Genomic DNA, 13,985 nt, shown 5'->3' on the forward strand with positions numbered 1-13,985 from the left:
AAACCAGAATGAACCAATAGCTTTTGCTGAGTTGTCACACATACGTGAATTTTATATGTTCACTGACAAAAAAAAAAAAGAATTAACAGTCTTTACTGTTAGACGTTTTGTAGGCTTCATGAAGTCTATTTTGACCAAGTGAGTGAGAAGTCTATAAAGCAGTACAGTTGTTTAATTACTTAGTGTGTCAGTAATGCCTGAGTCCGATCAGTGGCGACTAAAATATCGGTTATTTGTGAGAAACCAGCAGGCCAAAGGGTACCGAGTATGCGATCTTGTGCCGACCACCAGAGCTACACCTTGGGTGCTATGAACTCTCAGACTCAGAAGTATGGCCTCAGAATCTCCGGGTAGATAGAAAGAAAATTTGTGAAATTATTTTACTTCAGAATTGTTCTGAAGAGGCTCAGCAGGAGAGCTCTGGATTGTATGGGGGAAAGGCATATTGAATTGCTCCTGGGCAACCACAGAATTTTAGTCAATTCAAATAATCTAATAAGAAACCAAAGTGAAGATCCTTCAAAGAGGGTTAATACTTACAGATACGAAGATACCAAGACTTGGGGTATTCACCCAGGAGAGTGCCATGAAGCAAAGAGGGACCAAAGGACTGCTTGGACCCATACATTTTGCCTCTAGCCTCCAAAGCGGGCCAGAAGACGTCTTATCTCTTACTTCAGTAAACAGCAAAGCCAGTTTCAGTAGAACTCACTGATGCTCTTTGAGGGAAAAGTACTGGGTAAAATCACATATTTTAACTTAATAGGAACCAGAGTCCATATAGTTAATTTATGCTGCAGTAAATGGATAAAAATAAATTAAATGCAATAATAGGGAAATCAGTCCTCAATGTGATAATTATATATACCTTATGCCAGCCTTGACAGTCAATAAGAAAATTACTTTTGCTTATTAAAAGTATCAAGTTAGGTAAAGTTAGACCATGTTTCTGTTTGTTCCCTTGTTTGTTTTTAATTTTAAAACATTTCCTTAAGCTCATTGAAGAGAATGGATTATCACTGAGTTTTTTTCCCATAGCCTCTTAACAGAGAAAAATCTACAGTATAATATATGTATCACCAACAAAAATTTGTTATAACTTGCCCTTATTAACATTAAAATATTTTAAAAGTACATGAAAAGGTATGACTCCATTTAAAAGCATTTCAATAAAGGGGCGCCTAGGTGGTTCAGTCGGTTGGGCATCTGACTTCGTCTCAGGTCATGATCTCCCGGTCCGTGAGTTCAAGCCCCACGTCGGGCTGTGTGCTGACAGCGCAGAGCCTGGAGCCTGCTTCAGATTCTGTGTCTCCCTCTCTCTCTGCCCCTCCCCACTCATGCTGTATCACTCTCTTTCAAAAATAAGTAAACATTAAAAAAATAAATAAAAGCATTTCAACAAATTATGTATTGTCTCGCATGCTGAATTTGAAGGTTTTCATGTGCATGAACTTCTCTAACTGTAGTTTATAGAAAATCATATTGAAATTTCTTATTTGTCTTTTACAGTTTAGTTGCATCTCATCTTTCAACTCACATGTATTTGTTTCCTTAGACGTTATAGAGATACAAATGTTTCAGACTATTTGAAATCACTTTAATTTGAAAATGTGAAGAATAAAGAACATGAAAAACAAAACATAGAAAATGGAAAACATTAATGATCCAAATAAAGGTTTCCAAACTCTTTCACGGTCAGTTTCAACAAGAAAAAAAAAATAATCAAATGTTAAAATTTAATTCAGGGCTAAATTAACATTGTTCAGGGTAAGTAACTTTGAGATAGCTAAGTAGTCAAGAGTGTTAATTTTATCTAAGTTCACTTGAGAGCGTGACTTCACTTCTAAATTCGTCCTGAATTCTCCTCTAAATGGAATCCACACACAGGACCACATTTTATGGCTTTACATTTCTTAGTATCTGGGAATTTTCTGTTAAAAGTAGATTCAGTAAAATCTATCATAATACAGGCCTGGATTTGATAAACATTTCATGTTAGTTCAGTTTTGCCTTTGAAAACTTTATAGAGTATTCATTTCTTCTGAGGATACCTAGAGGTATAAAACATAGAACATAAGCAGCATTGGGGTAGTAAAGAGCATGAATTTTGGAGATGGAATGAGAGTCGATGAAATAACAGGACTAAGAGAAGGAATCCTGCAGTAACGCTTAGTTAAACCCAAGTCCTACGTGGCACAGGTGAAGCATGAGGAACAGTGCTTCTGCACGTGGCCCCTTGGTAATTTGACATTGGGCTAGATTCCTTGTTGGAGAGAGGGACCCAGCTCCTAACCTTTCCTCACATTACTGATAGGGTTTGTTTTAGGATTGAGACATCCATGTACTGGAAATAAACAGATTTTGGTCATTGGGAACAGCAGATTTGACTGACCCTGGCCAGATCTTTGCGGGAGCACAGCTAAGTTTCCCTGGCGAGAAGGAACCAGATCCCTCTGGTCAGTCCTTCCTGTGGCCAGCCAGGTTGGACCTGCTGGAAGGCACTGTCTGTTTGGTGCAGCACCCTGTGTACATATAAGCATCAGCCCAAATTCACAGTGTAGAAAAAATCATTGGGCCCTCCACCAGAAGAGGAACTGAAAGAATAAGTAGCTGAATAAGAAAATAAATCCTGTCAATTCTCCTCCTAATCCCTGGCATTTCCCCAATTATCATCTATGCTGATGAAAAACTATTTGGGTTTTTTATAGTCAGCCTGCCCCCCTTTCCCTTCTTAGCTTCAATCACACCTGTAGAGGGGAGAGGGGAGGGGAAGGGAGTTGGATTAGAGGATAGAAATGAAGTTTTTGAATGCTGTTTCATATAGGCTTATGTTGTGGTGTGTTACGTAGTGTTCAGAAGTGTTGAAACACAAATCTTTAATTTTTATTTTTGGAAATTCTGTATTTTCAAAGCTAACAAGTCTTTTTTTTTCTCCCCCTTCCCTCTTTCCATCCAAAGGTAGATCCACACAGCTGAAATAATCGAATAAACATTTTAATAATTTTGTTTCTAATTTTGTAGAGCTGGACCTCTTCCCTGAATTAATTGGAACTGAAGAAATAGTCAAGGTATTATAGCTATTTTTATATTAAAATGTTTTAAAATTAAAAAGCCTTTTTTCAATTGTTGGTTAGGTTTCAGATGTTACATTAATCAAAGTTCATGTTGCATTATTCGTCGTGGGGTTAGTTGTTGAGCTTTATAGATAGTGATATAATCGACGTACATGATTCTATCATCAAGAGTTGGATGTCACTTTGATAGTATAATAAAAGTAACAGATGGAAAAGGGTTGGTGATAATGAAAAAAATTAATGTTAAAGATAATTATAGCTATAAACTATAGCTATAAATCAGAATTCAGTGTTCAAGTTTTTCTAAAAGATTAAAACAACATTTAACCAATTCTTAGTATTTCTACAGTTGATTTATAATTAACCAGTGGTTGACAGATTGATAACAAATATGAGCCAAAACATAAGTTGTATGTATTTTTCCCCCATTTAGTCTGAATATTTGTGTTTGGATTAGTCATATGATAAGTGTCTATTGCTAGTATAATGTCCTGTAAGTAAATAGGTATTTGAGAATATTTATAGGGGCACCTAGGTGGCTCAGTTGGCTAGGCATCCGACTTCAGCTCAGGTTATGATCTCACCATTCATGGGTTTGAGCCCCTCATGGGCCTCTGTGCTGACAGCTCAGAACCTGGAGTCTGCTCCGGATTCTGTGTCCCACACTCTCTGCCCCTTCCCCACTTGCTCTCTCTCTCTCTCTCTCTCTCTCAAAAATGAATAAACATTAAAAAAGAGAATATTTATAAATTCTAACATTGTCTTAATTTCTAAAATAAAGAAATAATGACTGATGTATCTTCTATTTCATCCTAAGCCCAAATATACTGTTCATCTTAACTGAGATTATATGTTAAATCCAGATGCTATTTCTAATGTAGTACAAATGTATGCATATGCACATATGTGTGTATGAGATCAGAGAGTGTAATAACTATTATCTGGCAATAAATACTAATTAGATTGTTTCCACATGTATAATTATCTCAATAGTTTATGTATCTTATGGCAGTTCTGTCTTGCAAAGGATTATTTTAGCAAAGTGAGCAGTCCACCTTTGAAAGAGTTCACAAAATTCTGCCAAGGATATTTGTGTGTGGGTGGGTGTGCATGTGTGCCCATGTGCATGTGCACGTGGATAGGCATATACCTAGAAGTGATCACTGGGTGGCAGACTGCCAGCTTCTCATTGTATTTTCACATGGCAGAGAGCAGAGCAGAAGAAACAAGCTCTCTCATGACTCTTCCTGTCAGGGCACCAAGCCCATTCATGAAGGCTCCGTGCTTATGACCTCATCGAGTCCCAGATACCTCCCAAAGTCCCCACTTCTTAATATCATCACTTCAAGCGGTAGGATTTCAATATAGGAATGGGGGGGGGAGGGCACAAACACTTAGCCCATAACACTACCCACTACCATTGATTCCTGCAGGAATGAATGATGGAGGTTGGCAAAACAGATACATGGAATGTGTCTGTAATGGCTTTTATTTATTTTTTTTTTAATTTTTTTTAACGTTTATTTATTTTTGAGACAGAGAGAGACAGAGCATGAACGGGGGAGGGTCAGAGAGAGGGAGACACAGAATCGGAAACAGGCTCCAGGCTCTGAGCTGTCAGCACAGAGCCCGACGCAGGGCTCAAACTCACGGACCGCGAGATCATGACCTGAGCCGAAGTCGGACGCTTAACCGACCGAGCCACCCAGGCGCCCCTGTAATGGCTTTTAAAACTGAATGTGGAAGTGAATAGTTTGGGGGATGTTTCTCAGATTGTTCTCAAATAAAAATGCATTACTTTGAAGGACAAAGTATCTCCATGGTGATCAAGGCCTTTATAGTAAAAGTTTTTTTAATGGAAGCTGTGAAGGATAACAGGTGAGACACAGATCAAAACCATAGTGGAAGAGTCACAATAACTTCATAAAAAATGATAGGAAGCAGTATACATTAAAATATTTGTGGTTTCAGGTATGTACAAAGTAATCATAGAGCAGGAATGATCTGTTCTTGAGGTGTTGACATGAGATCATATGCCTTCTAGAGATCTACAAGGTTTGGTTAGGTGGGATTAATGAATGGTGCATTATTTTCATCACATTCTGAGAGTTATCTGAGCATGGTTTGTTTTTTTTTTTTAAGTTTATTTATTTATTTATTTTGAGATAGAGAGCACAAGTGGAGGAAGGGCAGAGAGAGAGAGAAATCTGGACGTGGTTTAAGATTCAGATTCTTTCTACTGATATCAGTCAATTTCTTACCAATCTGTACATTTTTTCTTCTTTTTAGGGACATGACTTTAAAAGAGCTAATAAATGAGGGGCACCTGGGTGGCTCAGTCGGTTAAGTGTCTGACTTTGGCTCAGGTCACGATCTCATGGTTTGTGAGTTCGAGCCCCGTGTCCGGTTCTGTGCTGACAGCTCGGAGCCTGGAGCCTGCTTCGGATTCTGTGTCTCCCTCTCTCTCTGCCCCTCCCCCACTCTCGCTCTGTCTCTCTCTCTCTCTCCTCAAAATAAATAAACATTAAAAAAATTTAATAAAAATAAAAAAGTAAAAGATCTAATAAATGATAATGCTAGCAAACTGAGAAAAGTCATATTCTATGTGAACTAAAAATACCGTGTCTCGATAGCTTTGGCAATTTAGTTTTCTAAGCATATGGTTTGATGTATTATGAAATGCAGAGTTAAAAAAGAAGAAAAAAACCAGAAAACCTGGGTCTTGATTGACCTCTCTTCAGACCGCTCCTGAGCCATTTCAGTGACTGAGTGTTCCCAAAAGACTGGGTCACCTGAATGATGTTTCTAAGGAAAACACAGAATCAAATAACTAGTACTAGAAGCATACTTTGACAGTTTGTCTTTAGAATGTCTGCCTGTGTCTTGAGTGGAAAATATTTAAAACAAAATGAAAAACCCAAACTTCTTCTAGTCCTAAATCTTCCTCTTATGATGGCTTAAAAATTGTGATTTTTTTCTGAATATATACAATGAAATATTCTGAATCTGAAAGTAATTAGATCTTTGAAATAAATTGTTTCATTTCCTATTGTAAGAAGCTAATTGCTCTTTAGCTTGTTGCCAGATGAACTGAACAGAGAAACATCAAACAAAATAAATACGATGTTAAATAACACTGTAAATAAATACATTATAGTACGCCTTTCTTTCAAAGCTGTGGTATCTATTAATTTAATTACTTCCACAGCATTAAAATAAAGGCAGCCATAAATAAGGTGTTTTCATTAAGTTTAATTAGTGTCCCTAGAATGTGGATGATAAAGGCTATAGGATAGAGGCATGGCCTCTGTGAGATGGTGCTTTATGAGGAGACGTTCCCAAGATCCCACAAGTGAAGATTAACAGCAGCATAAGATATTGTTAAGAATTCATTTTTTTATTTCCTTATGTTTCATTAACTCTTGTTTGCTTTTCAAAGGAGGAAGAAGAGGGAAAAGACACTGAAGAAGACACTGTTGTGAATCCTGGTAGAGACAGTGCCACAAACCAAATAAGGAGAAAGGAACCCCGGATTCCTACGACAACAAACTACAATCGTGTAGGGACTAAATACAATGAGGCCAAGACTAACCGATCCCCAACAAGAGGAAGTGAGTTCTCTGGGAAGGGTGATATCCCCAACACATCTTTAGATTCCACGTCCCAACCAGTCACTGGATTAGCCCCCCAAAAACATTTTTCTTTGACTTCACAGACTGTGACTAAAATGCCACCTCACACCCTGGAAGGCGCTTCAGCCTCTTTAAATGACAGCTCTAAAACGATTCTCAGATTTCTGCAGAAGAACTTGACTGGGACTGTGGCATCTTTAAATACAGTTTCTATAACAGAATCCCAAGAGGTGTCTACTGATATCAGTGAGGAAGAGAGTTTATTGACAAGCTTCAAGTTCGATACCGGAGCTGACGATTCTTCAGGCTCCAGTCCGGCAACCTCTGCTATGCCATTCATCTCTGAGAAAATATCCCATGGGTTTGTGTTTTCTTCAGAAAACCCAGAGACAATCACATATCGTGTCCTTCTACCAGAATCTACAAGAAATGCTTCAGAAGATTCAGCCTCGTCAGGTTCGGAAGAATCTCTAAAGGATCCTTCCATTGATGGAAATGTGTGGTTTGCTAGCACTCCAGATGTGATAACACAGCCCGATGTTGGATCAGGTAGAGAGAGCTTTCTCCAGACTAATTACGCCAAGATACACATTGATGAATCTGAGAAGACAGCTGAGTCCTCATCTCCAGGCCCCCTGGCGTCACAGGGTCCCCCAGGCACAGATCTGGAGATGCCACCTTATTCTACCTTTGCCTACTTCCCGACTGAGGTAACGCCTCATGCTTTTACTCCATCCTCTGGTCAACAGGATTCGGTCCCCACCGTCAACATGGTACACTCGCAGACAACTCAACCAGTATACAATGGTGAGACACCTCTTCAACCTTTCTACAGTAGTGAAGTCTTTCCTCTAGTCACCCCTTTGTTGCTTGACAATCAGATCCTCAACACTACCCCTGCTGCTTCAAGTAGTGATTCGGCCTTGCATGCTACGCCTGTATTTCCTGGTGTCGATGTGTCATTTGAATCCATCCTGTCTTCCTATGATGGTGCACCTTTGCTTCCATTTTCCTCTGCTTCCTTCAGTAGTGAATCGTTTCGCCATCTGTATACAGTTTCTCAAATCCTTCCACAAGTTACTTCAGCTGTTGAGAGTGATAAGCTGTCCCTGCATGCTTCTCTGCCAGTGGCTGGGGGTGATGTGCTGTTAGAGCCCAGCCTTGCTCAATATTCTGATGTGATGTTGCATCAGACCACTGCTCATGCTGCTTCAGAGACATTGGGATTTGGTGGTAGTGAATCTGGTGTCCTTTATAAAACGCATATGTTTTCTCAAGTTGAACCGCCCAGCAGCGATGTCGTGATGCATGCACGTTCTTCAGGGCCCGAACCTTCCTATGCCTTATCTAATAATGAGGGCTCCCAACACTTCTTCACTGTTCCTTACAGTTCCGCAGTACCTGTGCATGGTCCTGTTGGTGTATCGCATCAGGCTTCCTTATTTAGCAGCCCTAGCCACATTCCAGTGCCTGAGTCTTCGTTCATAACCCCAACCGCGTCATTGCTGCTGCCGCCTCATGGCCTCTCTGGGGATGGGGAGTGGTCTGGAGCCTCCTCTGATAGTGAATTTCTTTTACCTGACACAGATGGTCTGACAGCCCTTAACATTTCTTCACCTGTTTCTGTAGCTGAATTTACATATACGGCATCTGTGTTTGGTGATGATAATAAGCCGCTTTCTAAAAGTGACATACTATATGGAAATGAGACTGAACTGCAGATTTCCTCATTCAGTGAGATGGTTTACCATTCTGAAAGCACAGTCATGCCCGGCCTGTATGATGAGATAAATAAGTCAAACGTATCTTTACAAGAATCCCCCGTTTCCTTTTCTAGCACAGAGGGCATACCTCCAGGGTCTCTTGCTCATCCCGCCACTGAGGTTTTTGATCAGGAGATTAGTCACGTGCCAGAGAATAACTTTTCAGTTCAGCCTACACGTGCTGTATCTCAAGCATTTGGTGACACCTCGCTTAAACCCGTGCGTAGGGCGAGCTCAGAGCCAGCCTCCTCTGACCCCGCTTCTAGTGAAATGTTACCTCCTTCAACTCAGCTCTTATTATATGAGCCCTCCGCTTCTTTTAATACTGAAATGTTGCTGCAACCTTCCTTTCAGGCTTCTGATGTTGACACATTGCTTAAAACTGCTCTTCCACCTGTGCCTAGTGATCCACTATTGGTTGAAACCCCCAAGGTTGAGCAGATTAGTTCTACGGTATTGCATCTCATGGCCTCAAATTCTGCCTCAAGGGAAAACATGCTGCACTCTACATCTGCACCAGTTGTTGATGTATCGCCTACTTCTAATGTGCATGCTGCTTCGCTTCAAGGGTTAACCATTTCTTACGCGAGTGAGAAATACTCTGAACCAGTTTTGCTTAAGAGCGAAAGTTCCCAGCAAGTGGTGCCTTCGTTGTACAGTAATGATGAGTTGTTCCAAACTACCAATTTGGAGGTTAGCCATGCCTTTCCCCCGAAAGGAAGGCATGCGTTTGCTACTCCTGTTTTATCAATCGATGTACCACCAAATACACTTACAGATAAGCCTCTATATTCTGATGAAGTTTTCACCTCCACCAAGGGGTCTCTCACTGATGAGGTATTTGCTGGTATCCCAGCAGTTTCTGACACACTTGTAACTGCTGATGGTTCTGTTCCTTTAGGAAATGCGTACGTTTCCATTACAGCTGTTTCTCCCAACAAAGATGGTTCTGTAACCACAACCGAGTTCCTGTTTCCTTCTGAAACAACTTCCGAGCTCATTCAGAGTGCCAGATCTGATGGTGATTTAGTGGGTGGTGGTGACGATGGTGATCTTGATGATTATGATGATGATTATGATGACAGAGATAGAGATGGCTTATCCATAAATAAGTGTATGGCATGCTCCTCCTATAGAGAATCAGAGGAAAAGGTAATGAATGATTCAGACACCCAAGACAACAATCTTGTGGATCAGACTAATCCAACCTCATATTCACTATCTGAAAACTCTAAAGAAGAAAATAAAGTCACAGGTGTAATATCAGACAGTCAGACCGATACGGACAGAAGTCCTGATAAATCACCACCAACAAATGTGCTACCCCCAAACCCCAGTGATGGAAGACAGGAAAATGACATTCAGACCGGTAATGCCCTGCTTCCTTTCACCCCAGAATCTGAAGCATGGGTACTTGTTGCAGGTGATGAAGAGAGTGGATCAGGGCAAGCTGTCTCAGATAACCTTAATGATAACGAGACTTCCACAGATTTCAGTTTTCCAGACGTTAATGAAAGAGATGTTGATGGGGTCCTGGAAGCAGCCGACTCAGAAATAACTCCTGGATCCCCACAGTCCTCAACCCCGACTGTGACTAGCAGGCACTCAGAAGTGTTCAACATCTCAGAGGCAGGTTAGTTATGGATCCAAGAGATAGACTGAGGTGTGGTGGTTTTCTTCCTCAAAAAATAGAAAAATCGTGAAAAGAGAAAGTTGGTAAAGTGGCACATCGTTTTATTTCTTAATCAAGACGTTCAACAAATCCATTCATGGTTTTTAAAGTATGATTTTACTCATTATTTCAAATGAATATTCGACATGTTTTGGTTAGTGGATGGATAAAATGGTTTTTATTGTCAACTTTTCATGTTCTGCGAGATGCCAGTTACAGGTGGGAGCACTTAAGTGTGCGTAATGCGTTTTTAGTATACTGCTTTTTAAATGATAGATGGGAGTGTGTTGTTTTTAGATAGTTTTCATTTTTATATTCACTTATGTTCTAAAATAAGTTGTAAACTAATTTCATTGAATTATAAAATGAATTATTAAACTCCGATAGTAGTGATACAAAACACCTCTCTGACCCACCCGATGGAAAAGATATGGTAATTTGCACATCCACGTCAGCCTGGAACTTTAAACTTTAAAAAAAAAGTTCTCTTTCTGAGTTTTGAGAGTTAATGGTAAGATTTTCTTTAAAGAACGTTTTCATTTTTTAAAATTGCCTCTGTTTGATTACCTTAATGTTGCCTAAAGAGGGCAGTGTGAACTAACAAGATGCATTCTACTTTGTACTCGCGGTTATACAACCCTTTCTAAGAAGTTAAATAATGGTCATTAATATGCATAGTATGTATAGGTATTGTATGACAAGATGTAAAACACTAGACCATTTTCTGTAGAAATGCATTTCATTTGTTAATGTATTTTATGCAAATTAGTTTAGAAGCCAGATGTTTCTTAGAGCAGATTACTTGCAACATATATAATACAGATGTTTGCTTTAAATGCCAGTGGGGAAAAAAAGGGAAATTGAAAACCATTAAGCATATGAAATACTAGATAATTTCATGGAATTGATCATAAGAATTTTATAACTTGCTTTTATTAAATTTTAAGGCATTTTTTTAAATTAACAACAAAAATATTTAAATCTTAATGTAATTAGTCAAAAGATAGATCAAGGTAGCATCTTGCAATCTTATTGCATAAAAGCGGATATTTATAAGCCAGATCATAGATACCAGTCTCATTAGCATATTTTTTCTCTTTGTCATTTCCATCTCTTGAATTAGTTGTATTTTTCCTTCAGTGCAGCAGCAATTAAAAGTTTGTGCATTTTGATAGAAGTTTTTCTACATTCTGACTTGATACCTATTTAACATTGCATTCCAGTTTAAACACTTACACTCTGCTATGTGAGAATGAATAATGAATCTGTAGGTCACTATATTCATTAGTGTTGCCATATATATGAATTGTTATCTGGCTTCAATTATAGTACGTGGGGTTTTTTAAAAAAATTTTATTAGATTTAAAGACATATGAGGAGTTCATCCTTTTTATTTTATCTTACTAGACAGTGATATCGTCAGTATGTTCTTACTAAGTTATGCTATCAGGGAGAAACTATATATATTACAAAATGCCAAACCCAGAATTATTGACTGAAACTTAGCAATTTCTTTTCAATGTGCTAATTTGATTAATTATTAAGTGTATGTTCTCCCACTGATGAGGACAAAACAGTAGAAATATACCTTCCAATATCATCAGGTAACACAGTTAATGGAGTGAGATCAAACAAGGTTAGGGGAAAATTCTTGCCTGTTTTAAAAACTGCATCTGTAAAAAATCGTATGTACTCTGTCTTATAAAATAGTTGAATATGCCTCTTTATCAAATGCATACAGACTAATTTTGAAACTTATTATTTTATTATGTACTTCTAGAATGTAGAGTATTTTATAAGACATGTTCCCTAAAACAATAGAGGTAAGGCCAATATTAGTATCTGCAATTTGTGAATGCATAAACTGAGACCCAGAGATACTAAAGTACGTGATCAAGGTCACATAGGGAGTTGACACAAACTGACACTGCAAACGTGTTATTGGTGTCTGTCTCTTAGAGACTATGCTTTCATAATTGAGGACAATGAGATATATATAATGCTTAATTTGTAATACCAAAATTACACTGTTTTATTCTAAAAATGTATTTGAAAGTATTCATCTTATCTTTGTTTACCAATCAAGTAGATTCTTGTCTTATTTAGGTAGCTCATATACACTACTGAACCATGTCAAAATAGATATTTTAGCCTCAACTAATGAATATAAAAATCAATACAACTAGCTCCTCATTATAGTATGTAAAAGAACCAGTTGATTGTCTGTACTTTCTTTTTTTATATAATTTTTTTTAATTTGGGTATATTTTATTCCTTCTTTATTTTTTAAAATAATCTCTACACCCAACTTGGGGCTCAAACTCATGACCCTAAGATCAAAAGTTGCATACTCTACCAATAGTGCCACAATTTCATGTGGTACCTCATCTTGTATAAAATACCTAGATTTCATAATATGTAGTTAGCATGGATTTATCACTCTGACTCCTCAATGAAAGGGTTTATTTTAAAATCAGACCTCCCAGAGAACTTATGAGTAAAGTCTATATTACAAGATTATATGTGTGTGCATATATGTATACAATGTGTGATATATGGTAATTTGTTACATATTTTATGTGTTATATATCTTACATATATATCACATGTATGATCAGACATATCTCATATATATGTATGCACATACATATACATAAATGAAAATGCATGTATCTACACACATACATACATATATACACCTATATACAAATGTCTATAAAGATTTGTGGTCATTGAAGACCTGTGTGATTATATAAGCACACTTTGTGTATAAATTAATGTACATTATTGGTCTCAAACTTTAATATGGATCAAAATCACCTGGAAGATTTGTTAAAACACAGGTTGTTGGGCCTTGTCCAGAGAGTTTCTGATTCAGCAGATTTGTGATGGTTGGCATGGGGCGCAAAATTCGCATTTCTAACAAATTCCAGGTGATGCCAATGCCAGTATTCTGGGAATCACATTTCAAGAATGACTGACGTTGATAATGATATGAACCAGTATTTGTAATTTCTAGGTACCAGGGGCTTTTCTAAGTGGATTATTTCATTGTTCAGCCACAAATTTTCCATTTAGATAATAATAGTTATAATAGAAAAAGTGTGAAGACAATTATGTATTAAAACAAGATGGTTTCCTAAATTTTATAAGGAAACTCAGTGCATTCACCATCGGATTATTTAGGCTTCGAGATGAGCCTTGTTGCAATGTGTAATGACCAGAGCAAATGAGTAACAGTAGAAACTAAAGCCTGGGTTTCTCTCACAAGAATATGAACTACAGCTCAGGGATCAATGGATTTACAATATTTCCACTTTTTATTCAGTTTTGTGATTTTTAGTCATCCCTTTGCATTCTACTCTTTTCAGGCAAATCATTCAGAATTATAAGAAAAAATGTCTAAGGAAATATGAGTATCATTTGTCGATTGATACATTTCTCATATGAGTGGGTTAAATTTTTGACCCTTTGTGTATCATCTTTCAGAAGGAAGCTACTGTTTTAAACCTTAAGTCCTCTGCCATTAGCTCTACCTCAGTGCTGTGTTCACGAATTTGTTACTCTCAAATTTATTTGTAAATCTTTAAATTAAATCAATTCCTTTTGTTCCCTTTATCACTAAAGTGAGATAGTTGGTATAAAAGAACCTAATGTGCCAGCTATGTAGAAAGCAATGTAGACTCTCGTGGGGAACTGAAATGTTCTACTTAAAGAGCTCTTCCAGAACTTCTGCAGGCGGACGCGATGAGGGCTTTTACTTTGCAACAGTGTCAGTATGTCACCATGGCAGAGCAGTTCTGATGTGCCCTTGTCATGCTTCCCCCCTGCACACATCTCAGTG

The 13,985-nt window shown here is 38.0% G+C and overlaps 1 protein-coding gene across 1 annotated transcript in view; it reads left to right on the plus strand.

Annotated features, from left to right (window-relative positions):
- The window catches only part of PTPRZ1 (protein tyrosine phosphatase receptor type Z1), a 165,730-nt gene that overhangs the window by 110,721 nt on the left and 41,024 nt on the right, over positions 1–13,985 (plus strand). Inside the window, exons 12-13 of the mRNA XM_047095241.1 lie at positions 3,022–3,068; positions 6,514–10,102. Of these exons, the coding sequence (XP_046951197.1) occupies positions 3,022–3,068; positions 6,514–10,102 (3,636 nt within the window). The remainder of the gene's footprint in view (positions 1–3,021; positions 3,069–6,513; positions 10,103–13,985) is intronic.

The sequence above is a fragment of the Lynx rufus genome, unplaced genomic scaffold (assembly GCF_022079265.1).
Source record: "Lynx rufus isolate CCGP_SWC_20201006 ecotype Redwood Valley unplaced genomic scaffold, mLynRuf1.p SCAF_4, whole genome shotgun sequence".
Lineage (NCBI taxonomy): Eukaryota > Metazoa > Chordata > Mammalia > Carnivora > Felidae > Lynx > Lynx rufus.